Source organism: Drosophila hydei, unplaced genomic scaffold (genome assembly GCF_003285905.1).
Source record: "Drosophila hydei strain 15085-1641.00,03,60 unplaced genomic scaffold, DhydRS2 tig00000063-arrow-pilon, whole genome shotgun sequence".
Lineage (NCBI taxonomy): Eukaryota > Metazoa > Arthropoda > Insecta > Diptera > Drosophilidae > Drosophila > Drosophila hydei.
In genome coordinates this window covers 1,635,313-1,657,333 of record NW_022045657.1, presented here as the reverse complement: position 1 = coordinate 1,657,333, position 22,021 = coordinate 1,635,313, and the positions used below count along the sequence as shown (strand labels likewise).

General features: G+C 45.6%; 5 protein-coding genes across 12 annotated transcripts; 2 read left to right on the top strand and 3 right to left on the bottom strand.

Annotated features, from left to right (window-relative positions):
- Window positions 1-2: 2 nt before the first annotated feature.
- Window positions 3-13,043, bottom strand: LOC111599291 (HEAT repeat-containing protein 5B). Of its 6 annotated transcripts, none has more exons than XM_030222852.1 (8): window positions 12,896-13,043; window positions 7,851-8,258; window positions 6,146-7,792; window positions 5,815-6,088; window positions 5,631-5,663; window positions 1,456-5,227; window positions 924-938; window positions 3-590 (listed from the first exon to the last, which is right to left on the bottom strand). In XM_030222852.1, exons 2-8 carry the CDS (start codon window positions 8,186-8,188, stop codon window positions 262-264), a joined length of 6,408 nt encoding a protein of 2,135 aa, XP_030078712.1. In that variant the 5' UTR covers window positions 8,189-8,258; window positions 12,896-13,043; the 3' UTR covers window positions 3-261. The 6 variants fall into 6 exon arrangements, with proteins under 6 accessions (XP_030078712.1, XP_023170658.2, XP_023170663.2 ...); XM_023314890.2 differs by lacking the exon at window positions 12,896-13,043 and adding an exon at window positions 9,525-9,734; XM_023314895.2 differs by lacking the exon at window positions 12,896-13,043 and adding an exon at window positions 8,330-8,479.
- On the bottom strand, window positions 10,415-11,778 carry LOC111597160. The gene has a single exon (XM_030222853.1). It carries the CDS (start codon window positions 11,520-11,522, stop codon window positions 10,512-10,514), a length of 1,011 nt encoding a protein of 336 aa, XP_030078713.1. The 5' UTR covers window positions 11,523-11,778; the 3' UTR covers window positions 10,415-10,511.
- Window positions 12,227-14,270, top strand: LOC111597161 (probable 18S rRNA (guanine-N(7))-methyltransferase). Its single transcript, XM_023311718.2, has 5 exons — window positions 12,227-12,487; window positions 13,219-13,265; window positions 13,321-13,358; window positions 13,417-13,982; window positions 14,038-14,270. The coding sequence occupies exons 1-5, from the start codon at window positions 12,379-12,381 to the stop codon at window positions 14,223-14,225; spliced, it is 948 nt and encodes a 315-aa protein (XP_023167486.1). The 5' UTR covers window positions 12,227-12,378; the 3' UTR covers window positions 14,226-14,270.
- Window positions 14,271-14,279: 9 nt separating this feature from the next.
- Window positions 14,280-15,258, bottom strand: LOC111597162 (dnaJ homolog subfamily C member 30, mitochondrial). Of its 2 annotated transcripts, none has more exons than XM_023311719.2 (2): window positions 15,116-15,258; window positions 14,280-15,042 (listed from the first exon to the last, which is right to left on the bottom strand). In XM_023311719.2, the coding sequence occupies exon 2, from the start codon at window positions 15,025-15,027 to the stop codon at window positions 14,323-14,325; it is 705 nt and encodes a 234-aa protein (XP_023167487.2). In that variant the 5' UTR covers window positions 15,028-15,042; window positions 15,116-15,258; the 3' UTR covers window positions 14,280-14,322. The 2 variants fall into 2 exon arrangements, with proteins under 2 accessions (XP_023167487.2, XP_023167488.2); XM_023311720.2 differs by having other exon boundaries at window positions 15,134-15,258.
- A 20-nt stretch (window positions 15,259-15,278) lies between these two features.
- Window positions 15,279-18,556, top strand: LOC111597159 (protein unc-45 homolog B). 2 transcript variants are annotated; one of them, XM_023311715.2, is made up of 3 exons: window positions 15,279-15,424; window positions 15,493-16,804; window positions 16,868-18,556. In XM_023311715.2, exons 2-3 carry the CDS (start codon window positions 15,508-15,510, stop codon window positions 18,433-18,435), a joined length of 2,865 nt encoding a protein of 954 aa, XP_023167483.2. In that variant the 5' UTR covers window positions 15,279-15,424; window positions 15,493-15,507; the 3' UTR covers window positions 18,436-18,556. The 2 variants fall into 2 exon arrangements, with proteins under 2 accessions (XP_023167483.2, XP_023167484.2); XM_023311716.2 differs by having other exon boundaries at window positions 15,480-16,804.
- Window positions 18,557-22,021: the final 3,465 nt, after the last annotated feature.

The window sequence follows — 22,021 nt, the reverse complement described above, 5'->3', positions numbered from 1 at the left end:
ATTTAAATAGGTTATATAACTTATATCGTGTTTATTTGTATATATATAATAACTAACAATATGTTGCATTCCCAACAAAACTGATTATCATATGTGGGAGTAGCCCTTAAAAATGTGATACATACGTCGTATTTATGCAGTTTAGGTTCTTTAGGTACTTATTACGTTTATAGCAATAAAAGCAAGTTCTAATAACGCACGCTATTATAGGCATATATATATATATATATATATACGTAAACATTTGAGGGATCATTTTAGTTATTGGAAGTTGCTAAAGTCCGTTTTCAGCTTGATAGTCGGCTTTTGCGGCTTGGCCAGCAAACCGTTGCGCTGCGCCTCATTGGCTTTCTGGGCGAGATTAATTGACTGCTGTTGGTTACGTATGGCTGCCTCCAGTTTTTGTCGTAGGTCGGCCTTTTGACCCATCAGCGCCTTGAACTCTTGCGGATATTTGGGCCCGATCTTCAGCAGCCAGTTGAGGGATTGTTCATGCAGTTGACGCTGATATTTGGGCATCGTACGCAGCTTGCTTGCCTCGGCCAAGTAGCCAATGAGCACCGGCACCAGCAGCGTGAGCATTTGTATGTCTGTGAAGTGTACAAAAAACTATTTGTCTAAAGAAACATTCGTGAAAATCACAAAGGACAATTAACAATGCTTTTGGGTTGAGTAAACGGTTATCTGTGCGTGCTATCGATAACGATATCGACAACAGTAATCGCATGCAGTGTGTAACGACATTTAAAGCGCAATTACGGAAATTTGCTGCTACAGCTAATAACTACAACACTTTAATACATATATTTAAATTTAACATATAATTGTAACTGTTCATAGATATATTTATAATGAATACATATTGATGTGCTTTAACATTAAGAGTGCAAACAAGAAACGAGTGAATGGGCGCAGCTATTTACCTTGTAGCAAGTTTCCTAACGATTTTTTTTTTAGTTTATGTGTGAATAATGAGTGAAGCAATTAAAAGAGAAGAGACGTAGAGAAAGAGCAGAATATAATAATAAACGAACGGTACTATTTGAGGACGCTTACAAACTCTGCGCCAATTGGCAGCGCTATACAATATTTGCAAATGTACTGTAATTGGGTAGAGGAGCGCACTAGTTGCACTTTCTACAGGTCTGTTCCGAATGTTGGGAGCTTCTCTTTCGATAATGATATATTTTTCTTTTGCTATTTATTTCTAGAGTGACACGATTTTAATACTATATTGATTTTCAGCTATCCTTTGAAAATGTTATACTGAAATATTCAACCTAACCTATATCAACTTCAGGTTTAATTTAATTTTGTATAGAAAACCTTCTGTATTTTAGTTTAACTATTAACAGCTGCTGGTCAAAGTAACATTTAACCTAACAGAAATATACCTTACTATCAGTTCGGAACAGACCTGAGCTTTTATTTACCCATATAATGACTTCTACTTACGATTCTGCGGCTCGGCAAGCTCTATGAGCTGCTCCACGGTCACAATGCTTTCGAGGGTCACCTGTAGTTCCAGTTCACTGGCTGGCGTCTTGCTGGACTCGGAGTACAGCGATTCAATGATGCGAGGTGCCAGCGCATGGATGTACGGCGTGGCCGTCTTTAGGTCCGCTTTTGTGAAAATGGAACGCGTCGTCTCGATGCATTTCAATTTTACAGACAAATGCTCCGACTGCAAACACTGCCGGAAATGATTAATGCAAGGATATTGCAGCGAGGGCGCAGCCACCACAGAGGCGGGCGTGTGCAGTATGAATACAGCAATGGCCAACAACATGGTGACCTCATCTACTTTACGTTCTTCATTATCACCCGCCGTCTTGGTCATATCTATAATGGTGGCCAGTGCGCTTTGCAACAGCTGCTGCCAATCCTCTTGGGTGCTTGCCTGATGTGCCCAGCGATGGACACAGACGGAGCGCAGACACTGCAGTGCTGCCTGCACGGCACAGGTGTTAGCCAGAATGCTGCTATCGATGGCTGACTTGTTGGCTATCTCTCGCATGATGCTCGTGGTCATGTAGAGTATGGTAGGCAGTACAGTTAGAGCGCCACTGGGTGTGCACAGCTCTAGCAGTTGCTCGACGCACTGCAGACCGCTAGCCACGAGGCGACCATTGTCGTCGCCGAGCACTGAGAAGAAGGAGGCATTCTTGGCATACGCATAGTCCAGCTGAAGATTGATTTGCTTGCTAGGATTGAGGCTAGGTATTTGGCGTACGAACAAACACAGACAGACCTCTAGGACGGCATAGACATGTGAACTGCCCGGCTGCATGACGGTGCCCTCGCCCAGCTGCAGATCCTCATTTTCATTCTGATTCTCATTGGCATTGTCTGCGGGCTGCTGCTGTTGAGTGTCGCGCCTTCGTTGCAGATCCTCGCGTGCTGCTTGTATTGTTTGCTTCAATATTTCTACGCACAGCAGCTGAACGAGCAGTTCGTCGCGTGTGAGTATCTGGCGATGCAGCACATGGCATAGTTCAATGGTTAAGGCACGATCCTTGATCAGCTGCCGGCGCGCCCAGTCCGAATCGAAGATGCTATGCAGCGCACGCAAGCAGCTGACAATGTTCCGTGGCTTATCCGAGCTGCGCATGCTGCACAGTGCCTCCATGCAGATGCCAAAGATCATGTGGAAGCGGTCCGCTGAGAGAGAGCCGTGTGTAATGTGATTATTGTTAGACTCTGGCGCAGCTGCGTCGGTAGCCTCCGACTGGCTTTGTGTATCCTGATGACGGGCAAAGCCTTCGTCACGCAGCCAGAGCGCAGCTGCATACAAAATGGGCGGCCAACTGGTCATGTAGTGTGGCTTGGACGAGTTGATGGTGTCTGTGGTGTAGAAGGAACCACCGTCTCGCGGCAATTGCGATTGAAACTCGACGGGCAGTAGCAAAAGCGCATGATCCTTCATGGCGGCCAGCCAATGATTGGACAGATTATGCAGCTCCGGTTGCACCAGACCAAGCAAACTCTCACCACGGTTATCCGTATCCAGTTCAAGTCCCGTGACAAGTTCTGTGGTTGTGCCTGCTGGCGAGATGGTTAGCAGCGAGGCGGGGGCTTTACCATTGCCCAGCATGGCCACAATGTACACCTCCGCCCAGGCCTTGAGTATACTGAGCTTCTCCAGCGTTGCCATCGACTCGTTGTATAGCTGCGTGCTGTTTGTCTTCGTGTAGAGCTTGTTCAGCGAGCTGACTAACAGCTGATGCACACGTCGCAAATCGCTAATGTCGCGTGCAACACCCGATCCAATCCAGGCGGAGCAAACCTCACATGCAGCAGCAGTCACATGGGATGGCGTATCGGGCGCAAAAGCCGGACGTAGGGCAGCGCCCACCTGTGCTTGGTACTGCTCCAACAGCAAATGGCCCGGAAATTCTGGCTCGGGCACATTTGCAAATCGATCTATGATTTCCTGCAAAGTGCGCAGGCCCTCTAGCCGCAGTTGATCCGAATCTGAGGTGGCGGCCATAAAGGACATGCGTATGAGCTCCGCCAAATGGAGTATGAGATAATCGCCGCTACGCGACTTGATCAGCTGTTGTTCCTTGGCCTGCAGCAGATCAAAATGCAGGGCATTTGCTGCCTCACAACTGGCAATGATGCGACGGACACATTGAGCGGCAAAGACTCGAGTGGGCCAACGTGGCTGCACAGCTGGATGCGTGGAGGTATTTTCCTCGGCACGATATTCGGTAACATCGTCGGCATACTCCTCCTCTTCGTCATCGTCGTCGTCCGTTTGCTGTGCCTCGCCTGTGCCGGATTTGCTGCCGGCATCAGTGGAGCCGGTCAGCGCCGCTTGTTCTTCATTAGAGCTACCACTCTCAACGGCCACAGTGAGAACCTTCTTGCAAAGACTAAGCCAGTTGCTTAGATTGTCCGCAGCCAGCATTTGTAGCATTGAAGTCAACGTGTCGTGTATGTTCTTAAGCATTTCCGCATCCGTTTCCGTGTCAAGCATCGAGAAGAGTAGTCCGGGCAGACCATATTCCGTAATAACTAAATCCGGGCATTGTTCCGGTGTAATGGTTAGGGCCAGCTCGCACACCTCACGCGCCTCGCGATGCGCCAGCTGACGCAGACAGGCGACAGCGGCTTTTCGGAGTATGAAATAATTACTGGCCAGCATCTTGACCAGGGTCGGTACGAGCGTATCCAGCTGCAAAGATTTGCAGGCAAACAGATGCAGTTGCTGCAGGCAGCCAATTGCTTCGGCTTGCACCAAGGGATCTGCATGCGATTGCAGCAGTGCTGCAGCGCACAGGAAGGAACTGCGCATTGCGACCACGGCCGTGTTGTTGCCTTGGAGTTCCGGTCCCACAGTGGTGATTAATGCGTTGACCACTCGGCCTACACACTGGTGCACATCCACATGAGCATGCGGCACGCTGAGTAGCAGCTTCAGCGAGAGCGTCAATGTGGGCTCCACATAGCCACGAAACATGGGACCGCCGGAGTCGGCAATCTGTGCCAGTGCATAGAGCGACCAGACTTGTACCACAGGCGACGCGCTGTCCTGACCCAAGGCGAGCAATATGGAGACACTGGTGCTCAGATGTTGTGAGCTGCCCATGCCGCCAACATAGCGATGCAGGCAGCCCAGGGCATGCGAGTGTCCTGTGCGAGTGACCACATCTCGCGCCGACTTCAGTTTGTCGAAGCTGTTCTGTGCCAGCTCAGCGGTGAAATGAGAATCGGCCACAACCTGGGCCAAGCGACCCAGAGCTTCTCCAGCTGCGCAACGTATGGTTGAATTGGAACTGGTCAACGAAGCTACAATCAGACTGGTGGCGCTTTTCTTGACATCCTCTTGGCCAAGGCTCGTCTTGCTGTCAGTCAGTTGTTTTAGCGCATACAGCAGAGCCGTGAAGATGTTCATCTGAACCGCCTCCTGACGATTGCTCTTCGCCTGCTTGATACACTCGGCGAAATGGTCGAGCATTTGTAAGCGGTGCTTGTTCGCTACCTTAGGGAATATAGTGCCATACAAGGTGACGGACATATCAATGACGGCCACACCCAGAGGCAAAGGACCAGGACATTGCTGCGCCTTGTTGATCAACTGTATATTGCTGTTGTTGTTATTGCTTGCAGAGCTCGTATTGGAGCTGGCATTGCTGCTGTGCTGGGCGGACCAATTGGGACGATACAGACAGCAAGGATCGTGCTCCAAAGCACCGGACCCAGCGGCGCTATTCGGCTGAAGCTGCGTGACGAGAGTAGGAAAATACTTAGTAAATTCAATTGTTGTTCAATTCTGTATCGAAATCTAAGAAACTAATATGTTTAAAAGTAACGAGTAAGAAGCAAGAGAGAGAGAGATTTATCGTAAAATAGATTTTTTTTATAATGAGTCAAAGGTAGAAATTATCAGCAGTAACTCAGCTAACTGCGTTGAACTCAAAGAATAAGTTTATTCCTAACAAGTGCAACAATGAACCAATAGCGAATCACAAATAAGAAAACATTAAGCTCTTAATTTTTTGCAACAAATATCGAAAGTTAGAGCCATTCGCTCGTATGTAATGAACCAAATTATTGATCATGCAAACCAAAATCATCAACGAAATTGAATCTTTTCATATGAGTTCACAGAGGACAACACTTACATGCTCGCCATCGACTTTGCGATTGGGCTCCATCTGGTTAAACGAATTGAATCGTTATCAATAATGCATATATAGATTGAGGGAATAGTTAAAGAGGTAGAAGATAGTATCGGTTATACGCTTACAGATCTAAGAGAAACCACCCAGGGCACAGCTCAATGGAACGCTCAAGTTTGGCACATACCTGATCCTCGATGGTGCGATGATTTGTTTCCTGTAGCCAAGTGCCCAAAATGATGGAATCATCGCCATGGCAAAGTGTGCGCAGCAGAGAGTTCGTCGTATTGGCAGCATTATCCGACAAAGTAAACTCCGACACGAGCATGCGTAGCAGATGCGTATAGGAAGCTTCCAGAGCTGTGGGCGGCAGAAGTGTCAAGGCTTCAAAGAGACGTAGACGTACCATAGCAGCGGGCGCCTTCAGCTGGGTTCCATAGCTCTTCAAGACAGTGGCCAGGCTGAAGGACGAATAAAACAATGAGAATTGACGCAAACGGTAGACCACCTTGACTTACTTGACCAGCATGGCGAGGGCGCTCTCGATGGGCGTGAGCAAACGCCGCGTAATGTCCTCACTGACCAGATCTGGGCAATTTAGCAGAAAACTGTGCATGACTGACAGGGCGCCGGCGCGTCCCTCAAGTGTCACCTGCCAGGTGAACGCATCACCGCGTGCCTTCTCCGATTCGAGTTCCTTGTTCGAGCGCGGAAAGGAGTTGCGCCAAAGCAACAGCATGCGTGGTAAAAGACCTTTGACCACCGGCGAGCCGAGCGTCATGATGGCGCCAATTAGTAGCCAGCCAGCTTGGGTGCGATGCAGCGACATGCGGCTATTCTGGGAAGCGGAGCGCAGCAGCTCCTCGGCACAATTGAACACCACCTTGCCCTTGGTGTGTGGTATGCCCAAGGGGGAGTGGCGTGCGCTACCCAAAATGGCCGCCAAGGCGCAGCTGTAGCCGGCAATGGCCTCTGGCGAGGATCGCATCTGTTCAATGGCGTCAATGAAACGATCGATAAGCGGCGTAATCTGGCTGGGCACTGCAATGCAACAGCTGCGCAGGCACCATGCAGCAGCCAAACGTGCCGCGGCACATGGATGCACAAGCACCGCACACGTTGCATCGATAGCATTCAGAGATTGATCTGTCAGGAGATTCTGTGCTGTTGTGCCTAGTCCAATAAACAGGGAGCTTAGCTCCTGCAGGGCACACACTAGCAAATGCTGACTGAAGAGTGTCTCCTGGTTTGAGTCCTTGGCATTCTCTGGATTAAAATCAATTGAGTTCATTTGCTTGGCCACCAGATGAATGAGCTCCTTGCAGGCGGCGCTTTGCGCCTTCTCGCCCAGCATCTTGCCAATGGTAGAGCGCAATATGAAGTTGATGCACTTGCGGGAATAGACTGCATCCACATGCGAACAAGCTGCCTTCGGATTTGCCACCAGATCCAGCACATGAGCTAGAAATGTGCTCAACTGGCGCTCCAGCCAAACACTGCCCATGAACTGCACGAACACCACATAGGCATGGGTTACTCCAACGCGCACCTCACGATTGACGCCCGAGCTGCCCTTGATGATTTCACCAGTTCCTTTAAGGAATGAAGCGCCACCACGCAAAAATCCGGACATGAGTATGCCCAGCGCTTCGTCCAATGAGACCAATCGTAAGGCGCCACCTTTTGCCGCTTGCAATGCGATGACCACCTGAGCTTGAGCGGATTTCTTGTTACCCGCCGCCTCGGCCAGCTGTTGCGTGTAGGCGAGCAGTGTGCCCAACAACTGGGCAACGGCGCAGCGTACCTCATAGTTGCTGCCATCAAATGCGCGAAAGCACAACGTGCCAAGATTCTCCAGTTCCGTTTGGTACAGGAACGGCGCGCTGTAGATCATCTTGAGTATACAGCGAGAGGCTGCTACGCGCACGGCCATAACGCGATCCAACAGGCAATGTTTGGCGGCTTTGTAGATGTCCTTGTGCACGTTGGCAATGGCGGTACCCATGCCAGCACTCACCTTCTCAAGCGTGTGCATTATTTCGATGCGTGCCTGCGACTCAGCGTTGCGTAGCGTTCGTATGAGGATCTGGACAGTGTCCTCGTACGTTCGCCCCATCATGCGACCCAGTTTTTCATACATGGAGCCCAGCACGCAAATTGCGGCGCTGCAGAAGAGGAAAAAATGTGAGCTGATTGGAATTTGGATCGGAACGCATTACTTACAGTTTTGTGGGTAAATAGCTGGGCGAGTCATCCTTGTTCTTCAGTATATCATTGCAGGCATTGACCGTATCGAAGAGCATGAAGGTGTCGCCCACGGAAAAGAGCGTGGCCAATGCACTGGCTATAAGCTTGCGCATAGGCGGACCCGGTGCCCCTTGAATGCGCTCCGAGAGCTGCTGCACAAGTTTCTTTTGTCCCGCCTTGATCTCATGTTTGGGCATATGCGGCAGCGACTTCTCCAGATAACGCAGCCATTCCAGCTCGAAAACTGCACGCTTATGTTCCGGAAGCAGTTTCACTGCCTCCTCGTTGAGAGTCAAGCTGTGGGCGAGTTCCATTTCGTCGCGTGGCGTCGTTGTGTCCTCAGTTGCCTTACCAGCTGTGGTGTCGTCACTGTTTATAAATGATCTGCAATGCGAATGGAATTTTTCGAATTAATTAAAGTATACATATACATATGTGTGATTATGAGTGTGTACATATGGCGTGGGAATGATGATAAACAGCCGTTGATCTCATTTCAAGTAGGTTCTTCTAATTGTCGACAAGAGCTGATCAATAAACTAGTGACTGTGACTGAGTCACTGTGATTGACAGATCATGGTGATTTAAGGCTGAACATAGCAGCCACAGTTAGGCTAATATTTGTTTTTTAACCAACTTATTGCCTTAAACATTTCCATTCCTATCAACTATAAAAACTTTGATAAATTTAAAATACACAGCCCACTCTCATTCAATTAGCCACTCAAAAATTTCGACATATGTGCGATCAATTCTCATTTGATACTTATCGATAAATTGCAGTTACTGTTATTGACCTTGGGTTTGCCATTTGTTATGTTAGGTAAAATCTTGCAGGAAGGTCACACTGTTCGCACTATGTCCAATTGAATAAATTTATGCATCACCAGAGCTAAATAAATGCGATGAGTCTCGCCTAACATTATATTATACAAAAACCATAAAGGGAAGCTGTATATGTATACAATGATAAGTGCGCTCTGTCGCCTTGGGCGCGATAAAAAGCAACTGTTGACATACATACAATATGTGTTCATGTATGTAGCCCACATCCAACATAGGCGCACACACACGCATACAAAGTAAAAGTCAAGAGGAGCCAAATCCTACATAAAGAGGGTGTCGGCCCAAAACAAAGACATAGAACGGTAACCCCTTTGTCTTGTTCTGCACAAAATTATGAGCGCACCGGTTGTGGGGCAATGGTTATGGCAATGGCAACTTGCAATACAATGGGGCTAATGGTTTAAGGACTGCTTTTGTTCCAGTATGTTGCATATACCAAATAATGAGAAGAAAAAATCAAAGCAATTGACGTCGCCAGGCTCGGGTTACATAAGACGCCTTGCAACTGTAATATGGTTTGGGGGTCGTGTGGCTGGCGTCCGTCGAGCGTAAAAGTAACCAAGTAAAGCCTGTAAGGTGCAGCAGGAGAATGCAAACACTAAGAAGGAAAACAAAAACCACATAGAACTGCATCACAGACAATTGCCAATCTTCCCACTCACACACAGACACAGCCACCCCATTTTATCCCGTTACTCGTTGCCCACAAGCGGCAGTCGCTTTGTCTCTGATACGGTTGTTGTTGTTGTTGTTGGTAGTGGTGGGTTTTCTTTGTTGTTGTGTGTTGTGAGCAATTTTATTTACCTGCGCGCCTCGTTGATGACTTTGCGCAGAAATTGCGGCGTGCGTGCAAAGTTTAAGTTTTCCATTGTGCAATTTACAACTTTGATTTACAAAGGAAAAACTTTCTTTTTGCCAATTATTGTGAGCAGCGGTGCCGCCACCGCTTGCAACTTTCACACAAATCGATAAGTTTTTTCCATGCCACAAATATAATTTAACACAGAACTGCTATATTCAATTATATTAATTTGATTTTCCTTTATAAAGTTATTAACTAAGTTTAATGTTAGTTTGTTCTTTCTAATTGGCTGCTCAATAATTAAAGAAATGTTACACTATACGCTGTGAGTTAATTGGAACCAACAACGCGAGAAACAGCACTTGCTACACGCTCCAAATACAAACGGCAACTGGAAGCAGGCAGCAGCAGCAGAGAGCCGCAAAGTCAACGTCAACCACAACACCGCCTAAGCGTTACAACTCAGGGAAAGAGACATTTAAAGAGAGAGTTGCGATATTTTGAGCGTTATTGCGAGAAGTGTTTTGATGCTTTTTAATTGTATGCCCTGTATGGAATTTGCAGTATAAATATATTATATTTTCAATTGTATAGTTCCAACATTTCATTTTATGGCATAACATTAAACATTTGTGACGTCATGAGATCAGATTTCATGCGTTACCTCTCAATCACGTTAAGCATGGCAACGACGTGTCGTGGACTGCATGCTAAATTAAAAGAAAACAAAGAGAGGGAGAGAGAAATAAGAGAGAGCGTATATGTGGCTCTCTTGCGCTTGTAGATTTTATTGATGTCACAGCTGTTGATAGCCGCCATATGTGCAACAAATTGGCCACTCGTTATCGATAACTCACACAAACAAACATATCGAAAACAGTGGGCGGGCTACTAAAACTGTGTCAATGTGTCAAATGCCCGATTTAAAATGAATATTTTATGAATTACGATTTATTAAGTGCTCGATAAATGGACAAAACACTTTAGATCTAGGGCAAAAACTGCATGCTGGGTATATAGATGAGCGCCTTGGACGTGGCGCTATTCGGATTGCCCAGATCCTTTAGAATGCCCTGTACACGAGCCACCACATCACTGCGCTGTATATCGCCACGGTCTAGCATACGTTGGAACAGTGTGTGCAACTGCCGTGACGACGATGCATTCGAGAGCTCGAATAGCTGCTGCAGCAACTCCTCGGAGTAGCCCTCATATTTGCTTAGATTCGCCGCCTTCGCGTCTCGTTTCAGCAAATCGTAGACGAGCAGAAAGTCCACATAGGGCTTAGTGGGCGGCACACGTTTTTTGCCCGCTGTTGATGTGCTGCTCCACCGATCCATGGCCGACTCAAAATCAAAAGCGGCACGCCCATAATTATCATCATAGAGGCGTAGAAAGTTATCCAACGATTCCACATCGTTGGTAAAGTCATCGTGTAGCGCCTCCGTCTGTATATCACGGATCAACGACAGCGGCAACCTATCAAAGTCTGAATCATCATTGATCTCGTCGAACAGCGCTTGACCTTCCAGTGGTGTGGGCAAGACACGCTTCATTGCATTTGGTGCATAGAGCGCCGGACCATGTGGTGGGGTTGGCGTTGCTGTCGGTCGTGCGGTGGTTGTCGTACGCTGTGGTGTCTCCCACCAACTTGGGGGTTGCCACCAGCCGGTGGTGCTGCCCGTGCTACCTGTCGGTCGACGCGTTGTACTGCTGGGTCTATTAACATTAGGAGGTGCAACTGTTGGCTTTGAGCCAGAGCTGGAGCTCGCTGGTGGAGTCAGCGGCGAGGTGCTCGACTCCTGTTGACCATCGGCACTGAATGGTGGCTCCGCTGTGGTGCTGGACAACGGCTCGTATTGGAGCAGATCAATGTAGTAGGCCAGGGCCTGCATGGAGGCGGGCAAATAGCTGTTCAGCAGATTGGCAGGCTGGCCGGGCGAAAGCAGCCCAAACAGCAGCAGCATCCACAAATGTATCCGCTTTAAGCAACTGCGCATTTTTACGAAAGTTTTTTTTGTTAGTTTTTCGGATTTGTAGTCGGGGTTTTTCGAGCGATTTGCGCGGCAGAGAGACAGTTTGGTAACTGAAAGTTTGCAGACGACAGCCAGCAAGAATCTTCATGAGACAAGCTGGTTTTACGAATTGGATGCTCAGTTGAAACTTTGCTAATACCCTGTATTAAAAGCAATAACAAAACAAGCTTGCTAACTTTCAGTACAATTCTGAAATTATGGTATATTTGGTATATAAATAAAGCACATAAATTTGTAAGAATTTTAAAGCTTTGGTTTTTAATATTTATTCAGCAATTTAAAATAGAAATATATCTATTAAAATCATACCAGGGAAATATGACTCAACAATATTTGAAAAATGTATTCAAAATTTTAGAAAACTAAAAATCATGATTCGACAATTTCAGTATGTATTTTGATAAATTAAAAATGTTTTTACTATCTTACATAACCTTCTGCGACAGCTGTTAAATACTCTTGTAGCGGATGTTAACCGCGTGCAGGGTATTTTTAAGTCGTTCATAGCGAACTTTATTGAGCTTTTTTATTGGGCAAACTTGTTAAACAGAGGCCAGCGACCGCATTTGTGTTGCGTCAAAATTGTGTTTTTTTTTGGTAATCGCCGTTGTCCTCACGCTTTGTTCTTGGAAAGAGTGAAAGATTTTGGAGTGTGTACCATAACCAGTTTGGACATGGGCGAAGGCAGCACTTAAATATTCATAAGCCGCAAAAATATAAACCTGAATATGTGTTCTTTATTTTTATTTTTTATTTTTTGGCAAATCAAATCGAGTCAGCAAGAACGCATTACATCAAAATGCAGTTTGAGTAGAACTGCATGGTTGAGGAGCAATTGATAAATTTATATGCATTGGTTATCGATCAGGTTAATCGAGAGCAGAGCCAACAGCAATCGCAGCTGTTGTATGGTAACGAGAGAGCATCAGGTGAGAGCAACACGACACAAACCTGTTGAGGCCCACGCCTTTTTTGTTGCTGCTTTTGTGTTCTAGGCTGTGTTTTCGCTTTCTCAACAAACAACAACTTATATTGGGACAAGGTAAACAGGCCAATAGCAGTCAATAAACCGGCGAAACATAACGGTTAGGCGTGCTGACACCAAATTATATATAATTATGCAGGGAATATTAGCACAGATAATTTTCAACGGCTTAACGTTTCTTAACATTAGTGCAGTGACAAAAAAAAAAAAACTATAATTAACGCTGCCGTGTCGTGTTGTCAGCGGAGCACCCATTGTCATATACACACACGCATTCAATAACACACACGTTGAGTGCATGCACAAATGTTTGTTTAACACTCAATTAATTTGTAAATCGTAAGGCACTTACCGTTTCACAGTATTCTGAATCTTTGGTATAGTTAAATTGCCACTATCACATGTTTAATGCTTTTAATTTATATAAATAAATACAATTTTCACTGAATTTTAAGCAGATACCACTACGCGTTGATTTGTGTTTGTGTATGCGTCAAATCGATAACTAGCCCAAAAATCGTTGGTAAGCTAAGCGATAGTAAACACGACCTATTCCATTTGGACAGCTGTTTCATTGCATAGATATCGATAACAAATGATTGCACGTGTTGTAATGTTTGGATTTGTTTAATACTTATAATTTCTAATTTTTATTGCACTTAAATTATTTCACAGAAAAAAAGATGGCGCGCAGACCAGAGCATTCGGCCCCGCCAGAGATCGTAAGTGAGTCGATTATCAAAAATCATATTTATATCCATTTATTATGTTGTGCAGTTCTACAACGACGATGAGGCCAAAAAATATTCTACAAAGTAAGTTTTCAATGCTTTCTTTATAAATATTCCCTTTGTTTATTTTTATATTTACTAGTACCCGTATTATCGAAATCCAAGTGGAAATGGCGGAGCGTGCACTTGAACTACTGGCAATACCGGATGATGATGAACCACGGCTTATTTTGGATATTGGTTGCGGCTCTGGCCTCTCAGGCAGCGTGCTTGAGGACTGCGATCATATATGGGTCGGCATTGACATATCAAAATCAATGCTGGATATTGCTGTTGAGCGTGAAGTAGCCGGAGATGTTATTTTGGGTGATATGGGCGAGGGCATGCCTTTTAAACCTGGTACTTTTGATGGAGCGATATCCATATCGGCGCTACAATGGCTCTGCAACGCGGACAAATCCTATCACAATCCACACAAGCGCCTGTTAAAATTCTTTACCACATTGTTCTCTTGCTTGACGCGGACAGCGCGTGCTGTCTTTCAGTTTTATCCTGAGAATTCAGACCAAATTGAAATGATCACCGCGCAGGCGATGAAGGCGGGCTTCTATGGCGGCCTCGTGGTCGACTATCCCAACTCGGCCAAAGCCAAGAAATACTATTTGGTGCTGATGACGGGAGGCGCAGCAGAACTGCCGAAGGCCTTGGGTAAGTCTGAACTTCAAACTAAATAATTATTTTTTAATTTGTATCTTTTTGTCAGGATCGGCTGAGGAGGAGCGCCGTATTAACTACATCAAGAAGCGCGATGCATGTCGTGATGCGCGTGGCAAGGCGCCGAAAAAGTCACGTGACTGGATACTGGCTAAGAAAGAGCGGCGACGTCGCCAAGGCCTCGAGACGCGTCCAGACACCAAGTACACAGCACGTAAGCGCAGCGGGCGCTTCTGAGTATTGTTAAATACACGTCTTAATATAAACTTTGTGTTTTTATTTCACACAGATTTAAATCATTCTTAAATTATTCTAGACACCGTTATTAACTATTTTATTCACTGTCTGTTGTTTTTGCTATTGGAGTTGACCTCATTTTCTGATCTTGCTTGTGACGTTCTTCTGCTCTACTCTTTGGGTTATCATAGGAGCTCTCTGCCACAAACACCAGGTACACAGCTATACTTGCAAATAGAAATGCAAACATAACTAGATCGTTTTCAACAGAAATTCTTTTGGTTTCCTTCTGTTTGACAAAACGTTCGTGTTTCGCCTGCGCCACCTGACGTCTATCAAAGTTTTTTCCATAGTGAGCCCGACTCCATTCATCAAAATCGTAGATGGGCGTGCGCCCCGCAGCATCAGTAACTTTCGACTTCTTGAAGCGTGACTTATAGAACTTAGTTTGCGCATCATCCTCCTCGAACTCTAAATCCTGTCCCACATCGCGTACATCCTGCGCGTGCTGGGGACCAGCTGTATGTACAATTCCTTTGTCATATAGACGACGCAACCGATAATTGCCAAGCACTTCGTAGGCCTGGGTGATCTCACGAAACTTCTTAGCAGCACTTTCGCTGCCCTTGTTGCGATCCGGATGGTAGAGCATGGACAGCTTATAATATGCTGCTTTTATTTCGGTCTGTGTAGAGCTTTTACCGATGCCCAATGCCTCGTAGTGGCTCAGTTGCCATTGGGCGTTTGTTGTATGTAGACATCGAGCTAGAAGTCGGCTGAGTAGCTGACCATTCTGCAACATTGCTCGTAGAATTTCCTAAGTGCACAATAAAGCTTGTTATTTGTTATATCACATTCTGTTGGCGAGCCAAACAAATAAACAGCTGCACCTGAACTTGAAAACACACCAATCGATTAACGATAAAGTGATGCGATCAGCTGTTTTGACTCCGACAACAGCTGAATGGCAATTTGAAAATTGTTGTGACCGCAAGTTCGTTTTTTTTTTTTTTGGTTTTTCTTTTTTGACGTTATTTATATATAGAACATACCAGCGATTGCTTGAAAATTTGAGCACAGCGTGCTTGTTTTTCACGTTTGCATGTGTGTGATTGTGTGTGTGTGTGCGATCGAGAAGTTTCTGCAGCAATTGATTTAAAGCCAAACGGTAGAAAAGAAGCACAAAACAGCCAAAAATCGTGAGTCACTCGCATCGCAAGTGAAGCATTTGTACTACTCGCAACTAAAATAAAGGTTTTTCATTTAGAACAATTGTATAATCATGACCACTGAAGACACCGTTGCTGCCAACGCCGCCAATAGCGCTGGCGCTGACGCTATTAGTCATAAGGATAAAGGTAATGAAGCCTTCAAGGCGTCCAAATGGTCGGATGCAGTGCAAGAATACAGCGCTGCCATTAAGCTTGGCGATAAACACAAGGAGTTGTCCGTATTCTATAAGAACCGTGCTGCTGCCTATTTAAAGCTAGAGAAATACACAGAGGCCATAGAAGATTGCACAGAGTCGCTACGCCTGGCACCCAACGATCCCAAAGCCTTATTTCGTCGCGCTCAGGCCTATGAAGCATTGAACAAATCCGAGGAAGCCTATAAGGATGCTACGGCGCTATTCAAAGCTGATCCAGGCAACAAATCTGTGCAGCCCATGTTGCAGCGCTTGCATCTGATTGTACAAGAGAATATGGCGCGCAATGCCAAAACTTCAACTAAGGTGAAGCAAATGATGGAGCTTGCTTTTGACATTACAGTACCCATTGAAAAGCGACGCTCGGGCGCGAATAATCTGGTGGTCTTGGCCAAAGAGCCCGCAGGCGCCGATTTGTTGTATAAGGAGCAGTGTGTGCCAAAGATAGCCACTCTTGCAAAGGTCGAGAAGGACGAGCAGATCTATTTGAATATGGTGCGTGTGGTGGCCTCGTTGTGCGAGAACAGTGTGGAGCGCACTAAAGGCGTTCTAACCGAACTAGGTATACCATGGTTTATGCGCGTGCTCGACCAGAAGCATGAGGATTGCGTGAGCACTGCACAGTTTTGCCTACAGACCATCATTAATGCGCTGTCTGGCCTGAAGAACAAGCCCGATGCGAAGCCGAACAAGGAACTATGCGAAAAGCATAGTCGTGAAATTGATACGCTGCTCACGTGCCTGGTTTATAGCATCACGGATCGCACGATATCGGGCAAGGCGCGTGATGCTGTTATTGAGCTGCTCACACGCAATGTCCACTACACGGCGCTGCAATGGGCGGAGCGTTTAGTAGAGATACGTGGCCTGTGCCGCCTGCTAGAGGTGTGCTCAGAGCTCCAGGACTACAAATATGAAAGTGCTATGGATATAACAGGCTCTTCGAGTACTATTGCTTCGGTATGTCTGGCCCGCATTTATGAGAACATGTACTACGATGAGGCCAAGCAACGTTTTACGGAGCAAATTGATGAGTTTGTCAAGGATAAGCTGCTCTCGCCTGACATGGAGTCCAAGGTGCGCGTAACTGTGGCCATCACAGCACTTCTTAATGGTCCACTCGACGTGGGTAATCAAGTGGTAGCCAGAGATGGTACGTATATTAATACTTTTACGATTTTCTTTCATATATTTACCGGTAAATTCCGTTTTGTAGGCATTCTGCAAATGATCTTGGCCATGGCCACGACAGATGATTTGCTGCAGCAGCGCGTGGCCTGCGAGTGTCTTATAGCGGCTTCCTCAAAGAAGGACAAGGCCAAGGCTCTGTGTGAACAGGGCGTCGAAATCCTGAAAGGTCTATATCACTCCAAGAATGATGGAATACGTGTGCGCGCCTTGGTGGGTTTGTGCAAGTTGGGTAGCTATGGTGGTCAGGATGCAGCTATAAGACCATTTGGCGATGGCGCCGCTCTAAAACTTGCCGAGGCTTGTCGTCGGTTTTTGATCAAGCCGGGCAAGGATAAGGACATACGCCGCTGGGCAGCCGATGGCTTAGCCTATCTGACGCTTGATGCAGAGTGCAAAGAGAAGCTTATCGAGGACAATGCTTCCATACATGCGCTCATGGATTTAGCGCGTGCTGGCGATCAGTCGTGTTTATACGGTGTCGTCACTACCTTTGTGAATCTGTGCAATGCATATGAAAAACAGGAGCTGGTCCCCGAAATGATTGAGCTGGCCAAGTTTGCCAAACATCATATACCGGAGGAGCACGAGTTGGACGATGTGGATTTCGTGAACAAACGTATAACTGTCCTGGCCAATGAGGGCATTACCACGGCGCTTTGCGCTTTGTCCAAGACGGAGAGTCACAACTCCCAGGAACTTATTGCACGTGTGCTTAATGCCGTCTGCGGTTTGCAGGAGCTACGCGGCAAGGTGGTTCAGGATGGTGGTGTTAAGGCGCTGCTTCGAATGGCTTTGGAGGGTACCGAAAAGGGAAAACGGCATGCTAGCCAAGCGCTTGCTCGTATCGGCATTACCATTAACCCGGAGGTGGCATTCAGCGGTCAGCGTTCGCTCGATGTCATACGGCCGTTGTTGAATCTATTGGCGCAGGACTGTACGGCTCTAGAGAACTTTGAGTCACTGATGGCGCTTACCAATTTGGCCAGCATGAATGAGAGTGTGCGTCAGCGCATCATCAAGGAGCAGGGCGTCTCCAAGATTGAGTTCTATTTGATGGAGGATCACTTGTACCTCACACGTGCGGCGGCTCAGTGTCTTTGCAATCTGATCATGTCGGAGGATGTGGTGAAAATGTTTGAGGGCGAGAACGATCGTGTGAAGTTTTTGGCACTACTCTGCGAGGACGAGGACGAGGAAACGGCCATGGCGTGCTCTGGTGCTTTGGCCATGCTCACCTCCGTCTCCAACAAGTGCTGCTCCAAAATTCTGGACATTTCCAGCTGGTTGAATATATTGCACACTCTTATTGCTAATCCAAGTCCAGCCGTTCAGCATCGCGGCGTTGTTGTCATACTTAATATGATTAATGCGGGCTCTGAGATTGCTAAGAAATTATTCGACACCGATATTATGGAGCTGCTGAGTGGCCTTAGCCAGCTGCCCGGCGAGGAGCGTGCCAAGGCTCGTGAGGTGGCCACCCAATGCTTGTCAGCTGCAGAACGACATCGCATCATCGAACGTTCCGATGATGCAGAGATACCGGACGTGTTTGCCGAGAGTGCCAAAATCACCGAAATCTTGGACGATGATTAAATTGTGTAAAGTTTCGATTTAGTTTCTAGACCCTGCACTCTTTCATCTAACACTTCATCAGCGAGTTGTGGCTCACTGAGTCATTTAATTTATTTTCAAATCACTTATCAAATCTGTACTTAAGCCTAAAGTGTTTTTTATATTGTACGAATTTATAATAAATTCATTAAATTGTTTCGTTTAAAATGTTTAATGTTTCCTTTTTAATTTTCATGATTCTGTTTTTCAGCTTAATATATAATATGTATTTGCCATACATGCGAAGCGCAATCGAGTCTGAAATTTGAAAACAATTTTTGGGCCGGCACTCAGTAAATATTGTTGAAGCACTTTACACTGCGCAGCAAATTTTTGGTTTTCTTTTTTTGGCTTCATTGAGCAACGGCAGCTGCGTGGGCACCCGTTTTGGGGCAGTCAACTGTTTTAATTTGATTTAATATAGTCCCCGCCTGGCCCCTGCTCTCAAAATACATATATTATATGCAGTTAAGGACTTGTTGCGCATTTCATGCATTGTTAATGTCTGTAAGTCGTATAGCCATGAATCCAACGATCCATGTGAGTTCAGTTTGAATTGAGCTGAGAGCTGTTTAAGATATTTTCCCACATTGCAGCCGACTGCCTGGCTGACTTACCGACTATCGGACTATCTTTCTGGTATTCATTCCAACACTTAAACTGACATTAGCCAGCCGACTCGGAAGAACTTCTAATGCAGAAATAATTGCAGTAGCTGTGATGCTGCCACCGACGGTAGCTGCAACTGGCAACTGGCAACTGTCGACTGGCAGCGGGCTCTCAACTCACTCTCTTGGCACTTGGTTGGTTCTTTTCAAATTGCTCAATTTCAATGAAATATTATTAAATAAATTAATGTAGCGTTAATTCATTTTGCTTTTCAAAAGAAAATAGCTGTAGATATCTAGCTACCTGCTGCGCTGCTGCAGCTCATCTCAAACTAAATTCCCAATCTGGGCATTAAGTTGTTAGCTCAACTTGGGCTTAACGGCACTTGGCCATTGTATACTATATATATATATAGCCTATAGGCTTATATGACTTGGCACTCGGCCACACAGTGCCTGTCAACGGGAGTAGTTTGAGAGATTGGCAGACAGGTGCCGCAATAACCCAATTGGGCCTTTTGTTTGGCTGGAAGCCCTGTGACAATTGATGGACTTGATATGCTCCTCTAGGCATGCCGCACAATGCAAATGAAAGTGCAGCACACTAACCACAAATTGTGGCACGTATCTCAACAACAGACTGTCATATCTGGGCTATGTGCTGCACTCTACATATAGCTGCCGTTTAAGCACACAATGAAGTCTTAAAGAGTTCAGTCAGCTTATGCAGATTCAATTACGATCCAATTACATTCTTCATTATGATTTTAATCATAAAAGGAATTGAGTCGTAACTGATTATGCCTAAGCAGCCTCTAAGACATCTTGAAGAAAGAAATAGTTAAATTTTGATAGGTAATTTTAAATGTAAACTGTATGAAGCAGGTGATAGCTCCTGATAGACGAATGTATATATAATAGCAATCTAATTAACTAACTGTATATATTTTATATAAGAAAGTTACTTGTGAGCTAGTCCTATTGCTCAAGGCATACTTTATATAATATTAGAGATTCCCTTCTAATCCACTTCTATACTCCTTTCTTATCTCATTCTCTTTTTCTACCCTGTATATATCAAGTCTTACATAACACTTTATCTTTATTTCACAAAATTTGAATGTTTTTACTTACATCTGCTTTATACACCATCTCTACTGATATATTTCCATTCTGGAGGGGGCTTTGCTACTTGCATTGTAGATTTCCGCTTGAGATCGTTGAGATATTTCGCCCCTCCATATGTCAGTGCACCCAGGCAACGTGTCATTCTCGTCTAAACGGACTGCATTCCGCGATAATCAGCATGTGCTTGCTGGCTGGCGGCGGTAATGAAGAGTGAAACCGATCGCAGACGCTGTGATATCAGCGCCCAGTTCCATAACGATCTTACATCAATTGAGCGTTCCGTCCGATCGATGGCCGGACCACTTGCACTTTTGGAAATGCATTCTACGCGAACAACTTTCATCATGGTCTGGGCCACACTTTCTGGACGGTCTCAACGGCTTGGCAGTCGTTCGCCCCGGGGCCCGGCCAGACGTCCAGCATCGACGTCAGCTTTGGCTCTGTAATTTGCATATTTTCCGCATCGCGCAGACGCGGCGCAGTTTATTAAACAAAATATTGACATGAAAATCGGCTTTCGATTTTTCATGCGGAGCGTGCGACAAATTGTGCGTCGGAGCTACACAAAACAAAAATAAGAAAACGAGATTAAATGGAAAGTGAAGCTGCGCTGCGCTGCGCAACTACGAAGCGCTCAGTGAGGCCACCTCTCAATATACTTTTGTACATATATACAGTGCCTATGTATGTCTTAGCCTGTCTCGGTTTGTCTGCGTAATTAGGACAAAATGTCTAGTAGTTGACCAAGCCAAAAAGTGAATACGACTCCAGCGTCTGGTTTCGACTTATATTTATTTCTTCTTCTTCTTTTTTTGTTGGCTTACGCACTTAATGATCATTAACAGCTAAATGTAACTGGCTTATGATCTCTGTTGTTGTTGGACTTAAGCCGATGCATTTGGCCAGTTGCACGCAACTTTTACTCAGGTGGAAAGTTCTTCTGTCAACGCTTTGATTTGATTAGCGGCAGATGCGGAGAGCGACTGTTGAGCCGAGAGGGTATTGTGCGAGGGAGATCTGGAGATCGACTTTTGAAGAAAGTCGCAACACTTCGCTGAAACCGAAAGTTAAGACAACTAAGTGCCCAAGTCAATATGCTCAAGTGAAAAACGAAAGATCGGAAGTGGGCAGCGGGAAAATTGTGCGATAGCTGGAAAATCTATTGATTGATAAATGTATTTATTGAATTATTAACGAGCTGTCACTGTGTCTGGTGGGTGTCGTTAATCAGATTTGGGTTTCCATTTGGTCAACATTAATTGTATTTACAAATAATTCCATTGATAAAAACTGTTATACAATTAGAGGATATCTGTAGATACCAGAGCTGTTATATTGCTTGAGCGCTTCTGACAAGAGCTTTTTGCTATGAAACACTTACAAGTGAAAGCTGTAAGCTATAAACCCCGTTTGGAAAAAGGGATTTCATGCTCATCGTTCGCGGTTAAACAATTATTAAACAGTTTTCCGCGCATTTTCACAATGTGAAAATTCAGTAAGAAAGAAAGTTTTGCAATAGAAACAATTAAGGCAAAAACTGCAAGCCATGTTTTGTCGCAACGAAAGCTGAAAAGCTGTTGTACACACATATACACAGGGAGATTTTCATGCCTTAGCCTTAATGAGCGGTGGGGATGAGTCTACAGTTTGGCCACAGTTTGAGAGCGACTGGCCTGAATGCCTGTCTGCCTGTGTGGTCATCGGCCTCAAATCGCTTGACAAATGCCTAGCAATTGGCATAAACTTGGCCACAGCCCAGAGTGCTAAGGCCTAATTATGGCTGTGATTCCGATCGGCTGCTTCCTTTTGCTAGACACTTCACACACTTCACA